The following is a 19,255-nucleotide window of genomic DNA, read 5'->3' as shown; positions in this document are numbered from 1 at the left end:
CTTTAATTAGAAGGTCTCAGGTAGCAGAATTAGAAAACCTCTGGCTCCAACCCACAGAGCCAATTAGGAGTCAAAGTACGTAAATGTTACACAGTTCTATAATTGGAACTGCTCCCCATGTTTGTTTTCTTTCTTAAAAAGTAGCCCTAGGAGAAAGCGGGGTACAGGGAAACAGATCCCATTTATGGCACCGTCTATGGGGAAATTATGCCCTTGGTCCCCCTTTTTATAAACACCAGTTTGTATATTTGTGCTTCTTTAATTTTGGTATCCTGCAGAACTCCCCACCACTATAACTCAGCATTTCGCAATGTTACCCATTTCTGCTGCCTCCCGTTCCCTCAGAATGCTTTAAAACCTCCTGATAGCCAGGTATGATTGTCACCAGCACTGCAGAACAGAACACACCATTAACTAAGGGCTTATCCACATTTGATCAATATTTAGCTGTTAATCCACTTTCCAACATTCAAATTAGTTTGTACTAGTCCACACTCATAAACATGTACATTTGTATATGAGGAGCTACTTCAATCTTTCCCATTCATACCAACAGACGTTCCCTTTTGTGTGTATCCCTGCTTTCTAATCTGTTGATTCTGTTATGACATGGGTTGGCAAACTAAGGTCCGCGGGTCGGATCAGGCCCAATTGCCTTCTACAGGACCACCTCTCCTGGTATACCCCACAGAGGACCTTAAGGTCTACAAATGACAACATTTTGGAGGTCCCAAGTGGCAAGGTGGTTAGTTTCTTCTCAACTAGGGCCAGTGCCTTTTCAGCACTGGCCCCGACTCGGTGGAACACTCTATCACAAGAGACCAGGGCCCTGCGGGACTTGACATCTTTCCGCAGGGCCTGCAAGATGGAGCTGTTCCGCCTGGCCTTTGGTTTGGACTCCGTCTGATCCTTATGTTGCCCTCCCCTTATGGTCTTGATCTATGGGCTACTTTTAAAATGAGGCTGCATTTTGAATTGCATTTTAACCTGTATTTTAAATTGGTCCCCCCCCCCCCCCATTATGTTTTTACTGTAATTTTACTGGTGTTAGCCGCCCTGAGCCCGGCTCTGGCAGGGGAGGGCGGGGTATAAATAAAATGTATTTATTTATTTATTTAAATCCAGTCTGCGCACGGTCCGGAAATTGCCGCGTGGATCGCCAGCACGCACATTCTTTCCCTCTCCCTCCCTCTCCCTCATACAGTGGCAGCGGCGGCACCGCCTCCCTCCCTCCTCATGGTTTCTCCCCGCCCTGCCTAGAGGAGGAAGGGGGCTGGGCTTTGTTGGTGACAGCCCCTCTCCAGAGCCCTTTCGCGCGCTGCTCATCATCCCGCCCCCCCGCCGCGAGGCCCTGCCGTTCGCAAGACATAGGAGCCGCAGTTGGCTGAGTGCCCCTTTTAAAGCAGGCCTTTTGTAAGTCGCTCATCGTCCCTCATTCATTTTTTTTCAAAATATAGTCCAGCCCCATTACAAGGTCTGAGGGACAATGGACCGGCCCCCTCCTGAAAAAGTTTGAGGACCCCTGTGTTAAGATGATTAAGTATCGACAGGGCATGTGTGCAGAGAGCTGTGCAATATCCAGTGTATATATATTTTTCTTTCGATCCCTCAGATTTGCACAAAACCAGGGAAGTGCACAAGCAAACCGCATTAAACATTTCTTGTTTGTGCAGGTTTTTGGTTTTGTGCAAATCTGAAGGATCAATGAGAAAATAAAAAAGTTAAGGAGAGTACCGGAAATGGCGTAGGAGCACAGTTGGAAAAGAAATGAAAGCTGTGAGGAAGTAGAGGGAGCAGAAAGGGGGGTGGCAGAAAGTGACATTTGATCCACCCATTCCCAAACTCCGGAACAACTCACCTGCAACCCCAAGTGGGAGTGATTTAGAGCCTGATTTCCCCTAATTTATCATATTATCCCTATACAGTGGTACCTCGGGGTAAGTACTTAATTCGTTCTGGAGGTCCGTACTTAACCTGAAACTGTTCTTAACCTGAAGCACCACTTTAGCTAATGGGGCCTCCTGCTGCTGCTGCGCCGCCGGAGCACGATTTCTGTTCTCATCCTGAAGCAAAGTTCTTAACCTGAAGCACTATTTCTGGGTTAGCGGAGTCTGTAACCTGAAGCGTATGTAACCTGAAGCGTATGTAACCCGAGGTAACACTGTATTGGTAAACTGAATTTATGGGGGCTGGGAAGGAAGCATCAATATTGGTATTGTTTGAGGGGAATCTCATGTGGACCACACAAATGGGAATGCAAACAGGTGCAAACACACATTAAACTCTGGCGTGGACAAGCCCTGCAACTGTTTCTTAATATTTTGCACATAAAGGGAAATCATGATATTTACATCGGAGTCTAACATGTATTTGACATTTCTTAAGGGTTCAAGAGATGATGACACAAACCTCAAAAACTCTTTTACCTCTTGCTAAGTTCCTTAAGTCTCCACCCCACCCAAATTCACTCACAAGCTCTGGCTTACCTTGAGGAATTTTGGACATTTCACAGCTTTCCCTTGATAAATGTTTTTTTAAAAAAATAAAAAAATTAAAAAATCAGAAGTCTTGCAATCACAAAGAAATTCTGAAATTTGCCCATGGCATTTGGTCATTCTTGAGATTTGCCACTATATGTCTGAACTGCCTAGGTCACGGTGCTTATTTTGGAAATTTCCTGCTTAAATTAATATTATGCTGAGATAGATAATGTAAGTGAGGGAGGGACAAAATGTGGGATTTGACCATTAGCTTATTACATAAGAACCAGTTAGCTTATTGAATGAGAACCATACAAAAATTAAAGAGGTGGAATAGTTTCAAAGCTAGCTGCCATCTCTTTGCTGAATACTGCAAAGATAATTTATTCAAATATTCAGTTTTATACCTCCGTATACAAAAATTGTGATGGAAATTAGGATATGAAATTGCATGTATTTAAACGATGAAAAATGAATTTAATTTTATGAAAAAGGTAATAGAAATGAGATAGGAATTTGGTCATTAGACAAAGACATGGATAGTTTACTTTTAAATATTGTGCTTCTTATCAGCATGACTATGAAAAGAGGGTTATGATTATCATACAAGTTGCTGCCAAAAAGCAGCATCTGTATCTATGGAAACCCATGTTCTTCTAAGCCATTATTGATGTGAATGCATCACTAGAGGCATTCTGGGAGCATTGTGCAGATATAAAACTGATCATTTGAACTAGTGCTAAATATGGAATGCTCAAATCTTCTTCATTCAGAGATTATTTGTCCTTTATATTAAAAAGCAAAACAAAATAGAAAGTGTTTTTTTCCCCTACTGAACACTGATTTATCCCATTCAAAGTGTAAGTTTTGCTTTCTTAAGCATGGATTTGTAGAACTCAAAATCTTGATTATGAAAATGACAGTCTGCACTGTCTGCACTGCAATATTTGCATGAAAGCTTATATTCTCCATTTCAACATCTTGCATGATTTTATCTTCATTTCTCCCCCCCCACCCAATCCCCAGGCTGGCTTTCACATCTTTTTCTTTTGCCAGAATAGAACATCTTAGGCAGATTGTCTCCATGTCATTTAGCTGAAGCCTGTTGGGATTAGGATGTCATTGATATTTGGAAACTTGCTACTGTGTTATTCACATTGTTATTATGTTGGTGGGCAATAGTGACACACCATGGTGTAATTCTATTTATTTAGATGGGAGAAAAATAAGATTTCTCATCACACTTCTCAATTAAAACAGGAAAATGTAAGCCATTTCTGATGGGAGTCAAGAGGGAAATACTGTCTTAGCAAACGATCAACACCGTCAACCTTTCTCTCCATCAACATGTTTAGAGTGCATTTTACTTTGTACAAAAATACTGAAAAATAATGTCTTGCAATCACAAAGAAATTCTGAAATTTGCCCATGGCATTTGGTCATTCTTGAGATTTGCCACTATATGTCTGAACTGCCTAGGTCACGGTGCTTATTTTGGAAATTTCCTGCTTAAATTAATATTATGCTGAGATAGATATTGTAAGTGAGGGAGGGACAAAATGTGGGATTTGACCATTAGCTTATTACACAAGAACCAGTTAGCTTATTGAATGAGAACCATACAAAAATTAAAGAGGTGGAATAGTTTCAAAGGATGTCATTGATATTTGGAAACTTGCTACTGCGTTATTCACATTGTTATTATGTTGGTGGGCAATAGTGACACACCATGGTGTAATTCTATTTATTTAGATGGGAGAAAAATAAGATTTCTCATCACACTTCTCAATTAAAACAGGAAAATGTAAGCCATTTCTGATGGGAGTCAAGAGGGAAATACTATCCTAGCAAACGATCAACACCGTCAACCTTTCTCTCCATCAACATGTTTAGAGTGCATTTTACTTTGTGCAAAAATACTGAAAAATAATGGAAGGATTATACCCACTCTATTGTCTTTTCAAAAGTGTCCAAGTTGTAATGTAGAAGCCAGCAAAGGCTGATTGCCTAGTTCAGAAATGAACAGGGTCACTATTCATGACTGGTTGTTATGTTGCCAGTCCGGAACAGCCAGCTAATAGGAATCACACATATATGATCAGTAGTGGTACTTTCATTCAGAAACCTGAAACTCTTAGAAATAAGAATCTGGATTCAGGATAGGATTAACAGATGTACAATTTGATTTTATAGTTCCTTATTTGCATACAACCAAAAGCAGAGTCTTTTTCTTGAGAACATAAGAACTCAACTAGTGATAAAACGTCTGGCAGACAAAATGGGGAGAGGCAAAGCTTTCCACATAATTGTATTTCCATACCGGAAAAAGGCTTAACCTGTTGAACTTCTGTCTGCTGCAATAAAAGCCGGGAGCAGCCAGGCTGGCTAATGTAAGAGAAATCACTTAAAAAGGTACCTACACATTTTGCTTCGTAACTTTCTTTCTAAGAAACCTAAAGACTTCCTTTGGGGTTTTTTTAAAATGAAAGTTCCATGTCTGAGGTCCCTAGTACATCAGTCCCTGCCTCTCTGCGACCCTGACCAGTCTAACAGATGGTTTGGCACATGACTTTGATCTTCATTCGTGATGGAACAGTTTAAAAGGAGGTTTGTCAGTGACCAGGCTAGATCTGTCCAAACCAGCAGGGTATACTATTTCCCTTTAAACTGGGATGCAAACTTTTGCAAAATGATGTCATACGTAAGAGTAAAGCAAACCAACTTTGTACAGTGGTACCTCAGGTTACATACGCTTCAGGTTACATACGCTTCAGGTTACAGACTCCGCTAACCCAGAAATAGTGCTTCAGGTTAAGAACTTTGCTTCAGGATGAAAACAGAAATCGTGCAGCAGGAGGCCCCATTAGCTAAAGTGGTGCTTCAGGTTAAATACAGTTTCAGGTTAAGAACGGACCTCCGGAACAAATTAAGTACTTAACCTGAGGTACCACTGTACTGTACAATTTTTCCGACTTATCTAAGAATGGGTGCTGCTCCAAATTCTCTCCTGATTTTCTCCACGGCTGCTTCCTTTCATGCACCTACTCAAATAATGCTTTGGTCCTTACTATCATTATTCAAGGGGATAGGAAAGGTGGACAGCGTTGAGCCTCTCCCCTGTCAGACTTCCACCTCAAGAACTGCATTTCCCCCAAAACTTTGTTCTTCTAAAGGGCCTCTGTGACTGAAAGCCACCCTCTGTTTACTATTTGTTTAAAACCTTTATGCACCTCCCTTCATTATCAAATCCCAAGGCTTTACAATATACATTAAAACGACAAATTAGAATAACAAACACAGCAACCCACAGCAGAAGAGAACAAACGAACAGATAACAGTATCACTAAAAGCTAGGTATTAAGATCTGCAAATGCCTGGCTAATTTAAGTGCTTTTGCCTGGCTGGAGTGCATTCTTGAGCCATGATAATGCCTCTTTGCCTGGATGGAGCTGTGTGTGTGTTTAGAAGCCTTTGATTTTTGCATGGTTGGAATGTAGGCTACTGTATGCTCCATATCCATGTTCTGCCTGCAGTGCTGCCCAACATTAGCATGAAGTCCCTAGAAGGTTGTGCAAGAGAGAATGTGCCACTTGGGACGGGTAACAACAACAACAACAACAACAACAACAACAACAACAACAACAACAACATAATAATAATAATTTAATATTTATACCCTGCCCATCTAGCTGGGTCTTCCCAGCCACCCTGGGTGGCTTCCAACAAAGTATTAAAATACAGTGGTCTGTTAAACATTAAAAGCTTCCCTAAACAGGGCTGCCTTTTAAAAGTCTGGTAGTTGTTCTTCTCTTTGACATCTGATGGGAGGGCGTTCCACAGGGCGGGCACCACCACCGAGAAGGCCCTCTGCCTGGTTCCCTGTAACTTGGCTTCTCGCAGTGAGGGAACCGCCAGAATGCCCTTGGCGCTGGACCTCAGTGTCCGGGCAGAACGATGGGGGTGGAGACGCTCCTTCAGGTATAAGGATCCTCTGGCATAAGGGATTAGGCTGTTTCTCCTGCCCATCTGACCTCCAGAGATTCAGGAGAACCCAGGTTCAGTTGAGCCTGGATAGCTCCGTTGGTTACAGCATGGTGCTGACAACGCCAAGGTTGCAGGTTTGATCTGCTGCATATTCCTGCCTTGTGGAGGGTTGGACTGATCCTCCGGTCCCTTCCAACTCTGCAATTCTAAGATTCTAGTTGTACCCTTAGGAAAGCTGGAGTCCACTGCTATGCCTTTCTCTCCAGACTTTTTTTTCATACCCAGCCCACAGCATGAGGTTGACTTGCAATCCTCTGCTGCTGCGCGAATTGAGCAGTTGCGATTCTATTTCCCCCCTGGTGGTGGGTGGGTGGCAATTTCACACTGAGAAAGTCCATGCAATTGGACCCATGTGATTGTGTGTATAATCCTCAACATCAAAAAAATGAAGATCATGGCCACTGGTCCCATCACCTCCTGACAAATAGAAGGGGAAGAAATGGAGGCAGTGAGAGATTTTACTTTCTTGGGCTCCATGATCACTGCAGATGGTGACAGTAGCCACGAAATTAAAAGATGCCTGCTTCTTGGGAGAAAGCAATGACAAACCTAGACAGCATCTTAAAAAGCAGAGACATCACCTTGCAGACAAGGGTCTGTTTAGTTCAAGCTATGGTTTTCCCAGTAGTGATGTATGGAAGTGAGAGCTGGACCATAAAGAAGGCTGATCGCCGAAGAACTGATGCTTTTGAATTCTGGTGCTGGAGGACTCTTGAGAGTCCCGTGGACTGCAAGAAGATCAAGCTTATCCATTCTTAAGGAAATCAGCCCTGAGTGCTCACTGGAAGGACAGATCGTGAAGCTGAGGCTCCACTACTTTGGCCACCTCATGAGAAGAGAAGACTCCCTGGAAAAGCCCCTGATGCTGGGAAAGATGGAGGGCACAAGGAGAAGGGGACGACAGAGGACGAGATGGCTGGACAGTGTTCTCTAAGCTACCAGCATGAGTTTGACCAAACTGCGGGAGGCAGTAGAAGACAGAAGTGCCTGGCGTGCTCTGGTCCATGGGGTCACGAAGAGTTGGACATGACTAAACGACTAAACAACAAGAACATGTAGTCGTATTTGTGAGCAAATGCAAGAGAGGGGAGGATCCTGATCTGGGGATCCTGGAAACAGAATGAGTATCTGAAATGCATCCATCCAACAGTCATCTCAGAAAAGCTCCTTCAGAAGAATGATGTACAAAACCGGCTTTCGTTACCGTTGGATTTTCTGATTATTTTGGCTGGCATCAGATTATCTGTATTGTGCATGTTTTGTTTTGTTTTGTGTCGTTTTAAAAGAGAGAGAGAATAACAGGAGGAAGGAAAGTGTGTGATATTTCAAAGCAACGATGGGGAAGGTAAGGCGCTAGGATGACTACAATCTGCTTAACAGTTGGACTTTGGATTCTTAGCCTTTGTTGATGTGCTTCGATTGTCTCTGTTTACAGAAGCTGAATGGGTAGCAGGTGGAAGAAAGAGCCATGTCAGAAGAAATCAGAAAGAGACTTGATTTCCCTAACACCCTTATACAGTCACAGGTAAGAAACTGCATACTTTCCCCCTTTTGTTTTCCCCACCTGGACAATCTGATGCCATCAGCAAACCCAGCCACCTCACTCCTTTATGAATAAGTGAAAAAGCACCTTTCTGCATGCAGATCCTTGGAGGACCCCACTTCCTACACCCTGAAGGCATCCTTTTTTCACTTGTTGATTCACTGTGGACCAGTTTTCTTTGCATCTGTAGCTTTAGGAACATAAAGGGACCCCTGACCGTCGTGACCGACTCTGGGGTTGTGGCGCTCATCTCGCTTTATTGGCCGAGGGAGCCGGCGTACAGCTTCCGGGTCATGTGGCCAGCATGACTAAGCCGCTTCTGGCGAACCAGAGCAGCGCACAGAAACACTGTTTACCTTCCTGCTGGAGTGGTACCTATTTATCTACTTGTACTTTGACATGCTTTCAAACTGCTAGGTTGGCAGGAGCAGGGACCAAACAACGGGAGCTCACCCCGTCGCGGGGATTCGAACCGCCGACCTTCTGATCGGCAAGTCCTAGGCTCTGTGGTTTAACCCACAGCGCCACCTGCGCCCCTTTTAGGAACATAGGGAGCTCCCTTTACAGCAGGTTAGATGAGTAGTCTGGGTAGCCCAAGATTATCCACTCTCACTGGCAGGATCTCCCAAGCTTTGGGGGGGAAACTCCTGTCTCAGCACCTGCTCCTGAGGCCTTTTGAAAAGCGAGATGCCAGAGACTGACCCACTGAACTGTGGTCCCTCCGCCTGCTTTGGTTTCCATAAGTCCGCACCAGGCAACGATGACTGCAAATAGGCCAAGAGGTTGTTTGGGGCCATAATAATAATAATAATAATAATAATAATAATAATAATAATAATAATTTTTATTTATACCCCACCCTTCCCGGCCAGAGCCAGGCTCAGTGTGGCTATCACCAGTAAAATTACAGTAAAAACATAAAATGGGGGGGGACGGGGACACCAATTTAAAATACAGGTTAAAATGCAATTTTAAATGCAGCCTCATTTTATAAGTAGCCAATAAGACCATAAGGGGAGGGAAACATAAGGTCAGACTGAGTCCAAACCAAAGGCCAGGCCGAACAGCTCTGTCTTGCAGGCCCTGAGGAGAGATGTCAAGGGCACAAGGAGAAGGGGACGACAGAGGACGAGATGGTTGGACAGTGTTCTCGAAGCTACCAGCATGAGTTTGACCAAACTGCGGGAGGCAGTGGAAGACAGGAGTGCCTGGCGTGCTCTGGTCCATGGGGTCACGAAGAGTCGGACACGACTAAACGACTAAACAACAACAACAACAAATGTGACTGTATTTGGGGAAATAGTGCTCTATGTGTGTGAGTGTAAGGACACCGTGGTCCAAGTAAAGAGCTTCTTCTCTAAACTCTCCATGGATGATTTTCCTAACAGAAAGAGGAAAACACATCTTCTTTCCTAGCAAATAATGACTTTAGTGACACTCTAGCCTTCCCAGCAGTGATACTGCAGTGCGGAGAGGGGACTTAGTTATAGGTTTCTATAAAAGCTTTTTCATCCCCTAATGATATGTAATGTGTGCAACGGTTTCTGCCAGCTGTCCGCATGAAGGCCACTGCTTGTGTAGATTTCAGTCTTATACAGCCGACTGCAGTTTAGGTTAAAAATGGCTGCACCTAAAAGTTTACTGTGTTTTAAATTACCCTTAATCATAGTAATAATGAAAGCTCTTTTGGTCGATTTACATTTTAGTGCCTGGATTTAGAGCTTTAAAATAAATATTTGTTTAAGTGGAAAGGTTTACTTTGACTGATTCCTATAATAAATTCTAAACTATGTCACTCCTATTCATGCTCACGGATTATTTTGTCAACTACAATTTTACATCAAGCGATATTTCAGGGAATACGAACACACAAAGCTTCCTTACTACATTGAGTCAGACTATAGGTCTACCTATCTAGCTTGGTTTTGTCTTTCTCTGACTGGCAGCCCCTTTTCAAAGTCTCCTATCAGCATCGTTATATATCATAAACGCCATTCATTCATTCATGAATTTGCTCTGCATTCGTTCATTTTTATTTTGCAACATTTATACCACTTAATCCAAAATATCAGACTTATATATTTCCCATCACTGGACTGGAAACTATGTTAGAAAAGTTAGAGACAGGTTACAAGCAGGCACCTTCAGCTGAGTGAATAGTTTTCTTCTATAAACGCATTCATGAATGTAAGCTCTGTTTTTCCTTCACAAAACTGCCCATTGCACCACTTCCGAGTCCTCCCTCTCATCCTCCTTGGGGTTTTATGTGGGGTAGTGATCCAGAATGACACTTGATGTACTCCTTTCAGACATTCGAAAGGTGGCTGTTATGTACTGAGTTGAATAGGATCCAAACTGCAGCAGTCTGATTGGTCCTAGAACAATAGGATCCAAATTGCAGCAGTCTGATTGGTCCTAGAACAATGCAGCAGTATGATTGGTTGGCAGGAACCACCCAATCATGCTCCAGATAGAAGTGAATCCACAACCTGATTGGCTTACAGTAGAATTCCGGAATTAGCCAATCATGTGCAGCCCATTGTGTAAATAATGTATATAAAGCAGATACTTTGAGGGGACTTTCATTCATTCCTCCTCACCACTATGAGCTGAATAAAGAGCATGAAATCACTTTGCGACTCTGAGTATATTTCAGTGGCAATGTGCTGAGAGCAATTATGAAGAAATAGCATTCATAAAGAACAGCCGATACTTGCTCTCTGCTGGGTAGGAGTTCTTTATTTCCCAAGTCTAGGCTATGCAGCAGTGAAGTGTATGGTCACAAACCTCTGCAGTTATGCATGGACTCGTAATAATCTGTACTGATTATACTATGTTGTAAATAACTGGGATTTGATGTGAATGTTCTGTGGGGATCATTTTATTTTATTGCACTGTTGTTGTTCCTACTGGAAGCCACCGCCACAGAATCACTTGGCAGGTTGTGTAGACTATTTTTTTTTAACAAATAACACACAATATTTTGTGTGCCTTGCAGTACTATTATTGCTTGCCATTTTTGTAGCATATTTCAGGCATGCAAAGTACTTCACACATTATTTCAGTAGCAATCCCGCGAGGTGGGATGTACTATTACCTCCCAAATTACAAGTGGCAATTTGAAACTGAGGAGGAGGTGCTTTTTTCCTAAGACCACCTAGTGAGGTCATGCCTAAGTTGCAATTTTAACAACCAGCTTACACTTTTCAAAACCACGCTACACAAGTTTCCTGTTATAATCCGCTTCTCCCACATTTGATCCCCCAAAAGAGACACTCGTTTTTTAACAGAACCCCAAAAATCAGCAGAGCAAATGGGGTACTGCCCCCAAAATTCCAGCCTGTGCTCTGCCAGCCCCCAGCTTCCTCTCTTCTTACTTAGAGGGGAAGGATAATAATAATAATAATAATAATAATAATAATAATAATAATATCTTATTTATACAGTGGTACCTCTGGATGCGAACAGGATCCATTCCAGAGCCCCGTTCGCATCCTGAATGGAACGTAAGATGCGACGGGGCGTCTGCGCATGCCGAGTTTTGCCGCTTCTGCATATGCATGTGATGTCATTTTGAGCGTCTGCGCATGCACGAGCGGCGAAACCCGGAAGCAACGCGCTCCGTTACTTCCGGGTCACCGCGGAGCGTAACTTGAAAATGCTCAACCTGAAGCACATTTAACCCGAGGTATGACTGTACCCCGCCCATCTGGCTGGGCTTCCCCAGCCACTCTGGGCGGCTTCCCAAAAAATATTAAAATACAGTGGTACCTCGGGTTAAGTACTTAATTCGTTCCAGAGGCCCGTACTTAACCTGAAACTGTTCTTAACCTGAAGCACTACTTTAGCTAATGGGGCCTCCTGCTGCTGCCGCGCCGCCAGAGCCCAATTTCTGTTCTTATCCTGAAGCAAAGTTCTTAACCTGAAGCACTATTTCTGGGTTAGCGGAGTGTGTAACCTGAAGCGTATGTAACCTGAAGCGTATGTAACCTGAGGTACCACTGTACAGGAATGCATTAAACATTAAAAGCTTCCCCAAACAGAGATGGCACTGCCTGACAGCTTTCCCCAAGGTGTGTTGCCTTTGCAGAACTCGTCAGGGAAGAGGATGAGGACAAAATTAAAATGAGTCCCCAGGAGCCAGCAGGGTGCAAAACTTAGCTCAACTCTAACCAACTCAAACTGCAATTTTCCTTTGTTCCTTTTTCCCCTCAGACCTAGACAGCACTAGGGAGCGGGGAAGAGGAGGTTTGCTCCTGTTCTGAACAGTCCAGGATGCTTCGCCTATTTCTGACCAACTGTTAAGCCGCCATTCTAGCGTTATTTTACCCTTCCCTGTCCAAACCCCCAAACCAGCAAACATTTTCACCAGTCCACTGTGGGGGGCCGGACTATATTTTTTTTTTTTGGGGGGGAGAATGAATTCCTATGCCCCACAAATAACCCAGAGATGCCTTTTAAATAAAAGCACACATTCTACTCATGTAAAAACACCAGGCAGACCCCACAAATAACCCAGAGATGCATTTTAAATAAAAGGACACATTCTACTCATGTAAAAACACGCTGATTCCTGGGGCGTCCGCAGGCCGGATTTAGAAGGCAATTGGGCCGGATCCGGCCCCTGGGCCTTAGTTTGCCTACCCATGCCCCAAACTCACAACAATATTCCAGTTGAGCGTTATATCCTGTGATCGATGGTGAGCAGATGGAAGCTTGGGAAAGCTGCAGTTTTTTCTATTCCACCTGCAAAATAGGAACAATAACAACCCTTTATTATTATTATTATCATGATCATGTGTGAATTGTTGTTATTACTAATTCCATTTGTATACCACCCTTTATCAAAAGCTCCCAGGGCGGTATACTACATTAAAAATACATTACAGAACATCAGTGATAAAAAACATAGTAAAAAGCTGCCAAACAGCCTAATAATAAAATAGTTGTCATAATAATAGTCGTTTTCCCCACACTTTTACAGCCCATAGATTATTTAATAGCCATAGGCCTGGGTAAAGGGGAATGTTTTTGCCTGGCGCCTAAAGCCTAGAGGCGAGCCTCTCTGGGGAGAGCGTTTCCCCATTGGGGAGCCACCACAGAAAAGGCCCTGCTCTCTTGCTGCCACTCTCCAAACCTCTCTGGGGTAGGGGGACATAGAGAAGGTCCTCCGAGGACAAGTTCAGGGTTCGGGTTGGTCTTCTTTGGGGAGAGGCGGCTCTTAAGGCATTGAGGTCCTGAGCCACGTAAGGCTTTATAGGTTGACAACGGCCCTTTGAATTAGACCTGGAAACCAATCCCCAGCCAGAATGAAACCGGAAAAGAAAGAAAAGCTACTTCTTGCTTTGAATTCGTAATTTTAAAACAGCAAATCTTAACTGATGACCTGGCTAGACCTTTGAGGACACTGGCTTTCAAACACAGGAACAGAAATAGGTGTGTGTGTGTATATGTGTGTGATGTTCTACTATGTTACTATGGAAACCAAGCCTGATGAAGAACGGTTGAAGGAGCTGGGTATGTTTAGCCCGGAAAGAGGAGTCTGAGAGGAGATAGGAGAGCCATCTTCAAATATCTGAAGGGATGTCACACGGAAGAGGGAGCAATGTTGTCTTCTTCTGCTCTGGAGGGTAGGACTCGAACCCATGGTTTCAAGTTACAAGGAAGGAGATTCCAACTAAACATCAGGAAGGGAAAGAGATGTTTGCCAGTGGAAAGGTCTCCCTCAAGAGGTGGTGGCCTCTCCTTCCTTGGAGGCTTTTAAGATGAGCCAGGGATGCTTGAGCTGAGATTCCTGCATTGTGGGGGGTTGGACTAGATGACCCTCAGGAGTCCCTTCCAACTCTAAGATTCTATTTTTATTTATATAGGTTTTTATTTGCTTTTACAATTAAAGTTTGCATTCAAATATGAATTAACATCACAAACAAGGGATTCCTCGAATCCTTGGACTTCCCACTTCTCCATTTTTATTTTTATTTTAAAAAACCCTCCATTATATCCTTAGCTCTTGTTACATTACAAGAGTTGTTACAATCCTGCTAGTGTTTTTTCCAGTTGTTTACAGTTTGCAGTAAATATTTGTTATTTATTCTTCATTAAAAGTATCCTCTCCTCTCTGAGGCGATTCTTCCCGCCCCTCCCCCTCTGGGCGGCCTTCGAGCCCCTGGTGCCTAATGCGCATGCTCCCCCGGCTGCGAGCAATCTCGGAACCAGCATCGAAGCCCTTACCTTGCCCTGATTTGTCGATGGCCGCGCGGCGGGGCGGGGAGAGAGAGGGGGGCGCTACTGCGGCTGCGCCGCTCCAGCCAGTCGCCACGCTGCGAAGTTGCTGCTGCTGCTTGACAGGTGAGCCGCGCCTTGGAACGTTGGCCGCCGCGGGGTTCTAACCGCCGCAGGTCACTGACCCCAGGGTTCTAAACACGGGGTAATAACCGCGGGGCACTAATTGCAGGGTTCTAAACTGCGGGGTGCCAATTTCGGAGTTCTGTCTGTGGGTTCTAGCCACGGGGTAATCCTTGCAGGGTTCTAACCACTGAGCAAGGAGGGCAGCCTCGGAATAGGGAGAGGGGCAGGCCAGTCTCCAGACTTTCCTCCCAAACTTGAGTCTCCAGCTGTTTCGGGACTCCCATCATCCCTGGCCGCTGGCCCTGCTAGCGAGAGATGATGGGAGTTCATACAGTATCTTTTTGAATTATTCGCCCAGCACATGGAACCTTACAAAAGGGCAATACGAGTGGACTTTCTTACGCCCTAAACCACGGCAAAAAGACTTGATACTGATGAATTGGAAAAATAAAAACGCGGCGGCTCCTTTCAGCGATTGGATTGGAGACTTCTACAAACTCGCAACGTATGAACAACTTGCATATAAATGCAGACTTGGCATGGACACATTCAGTGATGTTGGGAATCCATTCTTACAAATACTGTAATAGGTTAAGATCTGGTAAAGTACAATAACAACTTTGCAAAGGGTACAGTTTTGGGGTTCCTTCCCTACCTTTACTTTCCCTTCTACACAGGTTCTGTTTCTCTTTCTCTCTCTTTTATTTACGTATAATTATGTACTTTTAAACTTTCAGTAAAGATGTCTGAATTATTATTATTTAAAAACAAATAAACATAGGAAGGGTCCCAAAAGTCATCTAGGGGAAAATGCAGGGAGACCCAAGTTTTTGAAACCCTGATTTAGAGAGAGTTGGATTTAGAGTTTTGGAAACCTTATTGGGAATACAGTGGCAGGCCTTGGGGCCCGAGGAGCCAACTTCTTGGGCCCGGGGCCCCTGCTTCTCAAGCAAGTCCATAGGGAACCCTGCATGTACAGATCATTGGAGCGAGAACTCTCTACAGTGGTACCTCAGATTACATACGCTTCAGGTTACAGACTCTGCTAACCCAGAAATAGTACCTCTGGTTAAGAACTTTGCTTCAGGATGAGAACAGAAATCGTGCTGCGGCGGCAGCAGGAGGCCCCATTAGCTAAAGTGGTGCTTCAGGTTAAGAACAGTTTCAGGTTAATAACGGACCTCCGGAACGAATTAAGTACGTAACCAGAGGTACCACTGTACAGCCATTTTAATGACTGTGTGTGAGTCAGCCATACGTTCAGAGTATGTACTTAGTCTTGAAGATGCTGCCCAGAGACGTTTCAAACTGTTTGCAAAGGCTTTTACATAAATAAACAAAGCATAACCAGAAACTGTATAACCGAGGATCCTATGATGACATAGTAATAGTAATTAATTATTTGTATCCAGCCCATCTGGCTTGGTTTCCCCAGCCACTCTGGGCGGCTTCCAACAAAGATTAAAAATACATTAAAGTGTCACACATTAAAAACTTCCCTGAACAGGGCTGCCTTCAGATGTCTTCTAAATGTCAGATAGTTCTTTATTTCCTTGACATCTGATGGGAGGGCATTCCACAGGACAGGCACCACCACCGAGAAGGCCCTCTGCCTGGTCCCCTGTAACTTGGCTTCTCGCGGTGAGGGAACCGCCAGAAGGCCCTTGGCGCTGGACCTCAGTGTCCGGGCAGAACGCTGGGGGGTGGAGACGCTCCTTCAGGTATAGAGCAAGAATGAGGAACCTGTGGCCCCCCCCAGATGTTGCTGGACTACAGCGCCCATCTTCATGGTTAGCCAGGACTAATGGAAACATCTGGAGTCCTGCCACATCTGGAGGGCCACAGGTTTCCTAGCCCTGCCATAGAGTATCGTGGAGTAGCGCTCGCAAGTATTTGGGGACCATCAAAGACGTTCAAGGACCTTGATGCCTTTCAATTTTCTATGCGCAAAAGTGTAATGGAAACGTCTCGTTGACAACTGACTTTTGTCTGGGACAGAAGCTGTACATCAGGCCATTGCCTGGAGGGAAATGCAAGAGGTGCCAGATCAATAAAGTGCTTACCTTTAGACTATAGAAGTGTGCAGCTTCTACAACTATAATGTCTAGATGAGTTACTCTTCCCATATGCTGACCAGTTTTCATTACAGCATGTGGATCTCGTTAGAGTTCCCCATTCAAGAGGCTTCTCATTACGTCCTTTGTGGGGCTTTCGGGGTACGTGGCCAGAGAACCTCATCGCAGCCGACTGGGAAGCAGGTCAGTTTGAGGTTCATGGGAGCTCCCATTGGTGTACTGACACCTTGTCGCCAAATACCGAGCCTCGACTTCAGCCGCGAGAACGATGTAAAGAGAATTGTCCATAAAAGGGGCTGGGGAATAATCATGCTTCCAGTTGGATCCGTGCATATAATCGTTGGATTATGGAGAAATTATGGAGATTATATGTGCTGGATTATGGAGAAAGCTAGAGAGTTCCAGAAAGACATTTACTTCTGCTTCATTGACTATGCAAAAGCCTTGGACTGTGTTGACCACAGCAAACTATGGCAAGTTCTTAAAGAAATGGGCGTGTCTGATCACCTCATCTGTCTCCTGAGAAATCTCTATGTGGGACAAGAAGCTACAGTTAGAACTGGATATGGAACAACGGATTGGTTCAAAATTGGGAAAGGAGTACGACAAGGCTGTATATTGTCTCCCTGCTTATTTAACTTTTATGCAGAATTCATCATGCAAAAGGCTGGGCTGGATGAATCCCAAACCGGAATTAAGATTGCCGGAAGAAATATCAACAACCTCAGATATGCAGATGACACAACCTTGATGGCAGAAAGTGAGGAGGAATTAAAGAACCTTTTAATGAGGGTGAAAGAAGAGAGCACAAAATATGGTCTGAAGCTCAATATTTAAAAAATGAAGATCATGGCCACTGGGCCCATCACCTCCTGGCAAATAGAAAGGGAAGAAATGGAGGCAGTGAGAGATTTTACTTTCTTGGGCTCCATGATCACTGCAGATGGTGACAGCAGCCACGAAATTAAAAGATGCCTGCTTCTTGGGAGGAAAGCAATGACAAACCTAGACAGCATCTTAAAAAGCAGAGAAATCACCTTGCCAACAAAGGTCCGTATAGTTCAAGCTATGGTTTCCCCAGTAGTGATGTATGGAAGTGAGTGCTGGACCATAAAGAAGGCTGATTGCCGAAGAATTGATGCTTTTGAATTCTGGTGCTGGAGGAGATTCTTGAGAGTCCCATGGACTTCAAGAAGATCAAACCTCTCCATTCTGAAGGAAATCAGCCCTGAGTGCTCACTGGAAGGACAGATCATGAAGCTGAGGCTCCAATACTTTGGCCACCTCATGAGAAGAGAAGACTCCCTGGAAAAGACCCTGATGTTGGGAAAGATGGAGGGCACAAGGAGAAGGGGATGACAGAGGACGAGATGGCTGGACAGTGTTCTCAAAGCTACCAGCATGAGTTTAACCAAACTGCAGGAGGCAGTGGAAGACAGGAGTGCCTGGCGTGCTCTGGTCCATGGGGTCACGAAGAGTCAGACACGACTAAACGACTAAACAAACAACAACAACATATAATCACATTTGTGAGCAAATGCAAGAGGAGGGCAGGATCCTGATCTGGGGATCCTGGAAACAGAATGAGTATCTGAAATGCATCTATCCAACAGTCCTCTAAACGGAAAAGCTCCTTCAGAAGAAAGATGTACAAAACTGGCTTTCATTACCGTTTGATTTTCTGATTATTTTGGCTGACATCAGATTATATGTATTGTGCATGTTTTGTGTTGTTTTAAAAGAGAGAGAGAATAACAGGAGGAAGGAAAGTGTGTGATATTTCAAAGCAACGATAGGGAGGGTAAGATGCTAGGATGACTACAATCTGCTTAACAGTTGGACTTTGGATTCTTAGGCTTTGTTGATGTCCTTCGATTGTCTCTGTTTGCAGAAGCTGAATGGGTAGCAGGTGGAAGAAAGAGCCATGTCAGAAGAAATCAGAAAGAGACTTGATTTCCCTAACACCCTTATACAGTCACAGGTAAGAAACTGCATACTTTCCCCCTTTTGTTTTCCCCACCTGGACAATCTGATGCCATCAGCAAACCCAGCCACCTCACTCCTTTATGAATAAGTGAAAAAGCACCTTTCTGCATGCAGATCCTTGGAGGACCCCACTTCCTACACCCTGAAGGCATCCTTTTTTCACCGTGGACCTGTTTCCTGTGCATCTGTAGCTTTAGGAACATAGGGAGCTCCCTTTACAGCAGGTTAGATGAGTAGATGAGCCCAATATTATCCACTCTCACTGGCAGGATCTCCCAGGCTTTGGGGGGGAAACTCCTGTCTCAGCACCTGCTCCTGAGGCCTTTTGAAAAGCGAGATGCCAGAGATTGACTCACTGAACTGTGGTCCCTCTGCTAGCTTTGGTTTCCATAAGTCAGCACTAGGCAACGATGATTGCACCGATTCAGCAAATAGGCCAAGTGGTTGTTTGGAGCCATAATAATAATAATAATAATAATTTTTATTTATACCCCACCCATCCTGGCCAGAGCCAGGCTCAGTGCGGCTATCACCAGTAAAATTACAGTAAAAACATAATAGGAAAAAAACACCAATTTAAAATACAGGTTAAAATGCAATTTAAAATGCAGCCTCATTTTAAAAGTAGCCGATAAATCAAGACCATAAGGGGATGGAAACATAAGGGTCAGACTGAGTCCAAGCCAAAGGCCAGGCAGAACAGCTCCGTCTCGCAGGCCCTGTGGAAAGATGTCAAATCCCGCAGGGCCCTGGTCTCTTGTGACAGACTGTTCCACCAA

At 44.2% G+C, this 19,255-nt stretch overlaps 2 protein-coding genes across 8 annotated transcripts in view; one reads left to right on the top strand and one right to left on the bottom strand.

Moving 5' to 3' along the window:
* The window catches only part of MLLT3 (MLLT3 super elongation complex subunit), a 157,823-nt gene extending 143,490 nt beyond the window's left edge, over positions 1-14,333 (bottom strand). Inside the window, exons 1-2 of one of the 4 annotated variants that reach the window (XM_080987832.1) lie at positions 14,299-14,333; positions 12,758-12,813 (exon numbers count right to left, since the gene is read on the bottom strand). The gene's annotated coding sequence lies outside the window, so the exon portion shown is untranslated. Of the gene's footprint in view, positions 1-12,728; positions 12,814-13,463; positions 13,489-14,298 lie in introns of those variants that run through there. The other 3 variants (XM_080987831.1, XM_080987833.1, XM_080987837.1) reach the window with 3 other exon arrangements.
* Positions 13,556-19,255, top strand: part of FOCAD (focadhesin) — a 141,871-nt gene continuing 136,171 nt past the window's right edge. The window contains exons 1-2 of one of the 4 annotated variants that reach the window (XM_080987686.1): positions 13,556-13,697; positions 18,382-18,471. In XM_080987686.1, coding sequence (XP_080843812.1) covers positions 18,415-18,471 — 57 coding nt within the window. In that variant the 5' untranslated portion in view covers positions 13,556-13,697; positions 18,382-18,414. Of the gene's footprint in view, positions 13,698-14,364; positions 14,416-14,961; positions 15,017-18,381; positions 18,472-19,255 lie in introns of those variants that run through there. The other 3 variants (XM_080987687.1, XM_080987685.1, XM_080987688.1) reach the window with 3 other exon arrangements.

This window comes from Podarcis pityusensis (genome assembly GCF_964106645.2).
Source record: "Podarcis pityusensis genome assembly, chromosome: 17".
NCBI classification, from domain to species: domain Eukaryota; kingdom Metazoa; phylum Chordata; class Lepidosauria; order Squamata; family Lacertidae; genus Podarcis; species Podarcis pityusensis.
The sequence above is the reverse complement of the archived record's forward strand: the minus strand, read 5'-3'. Positions and strand labels throughout refer to the sequence as shown.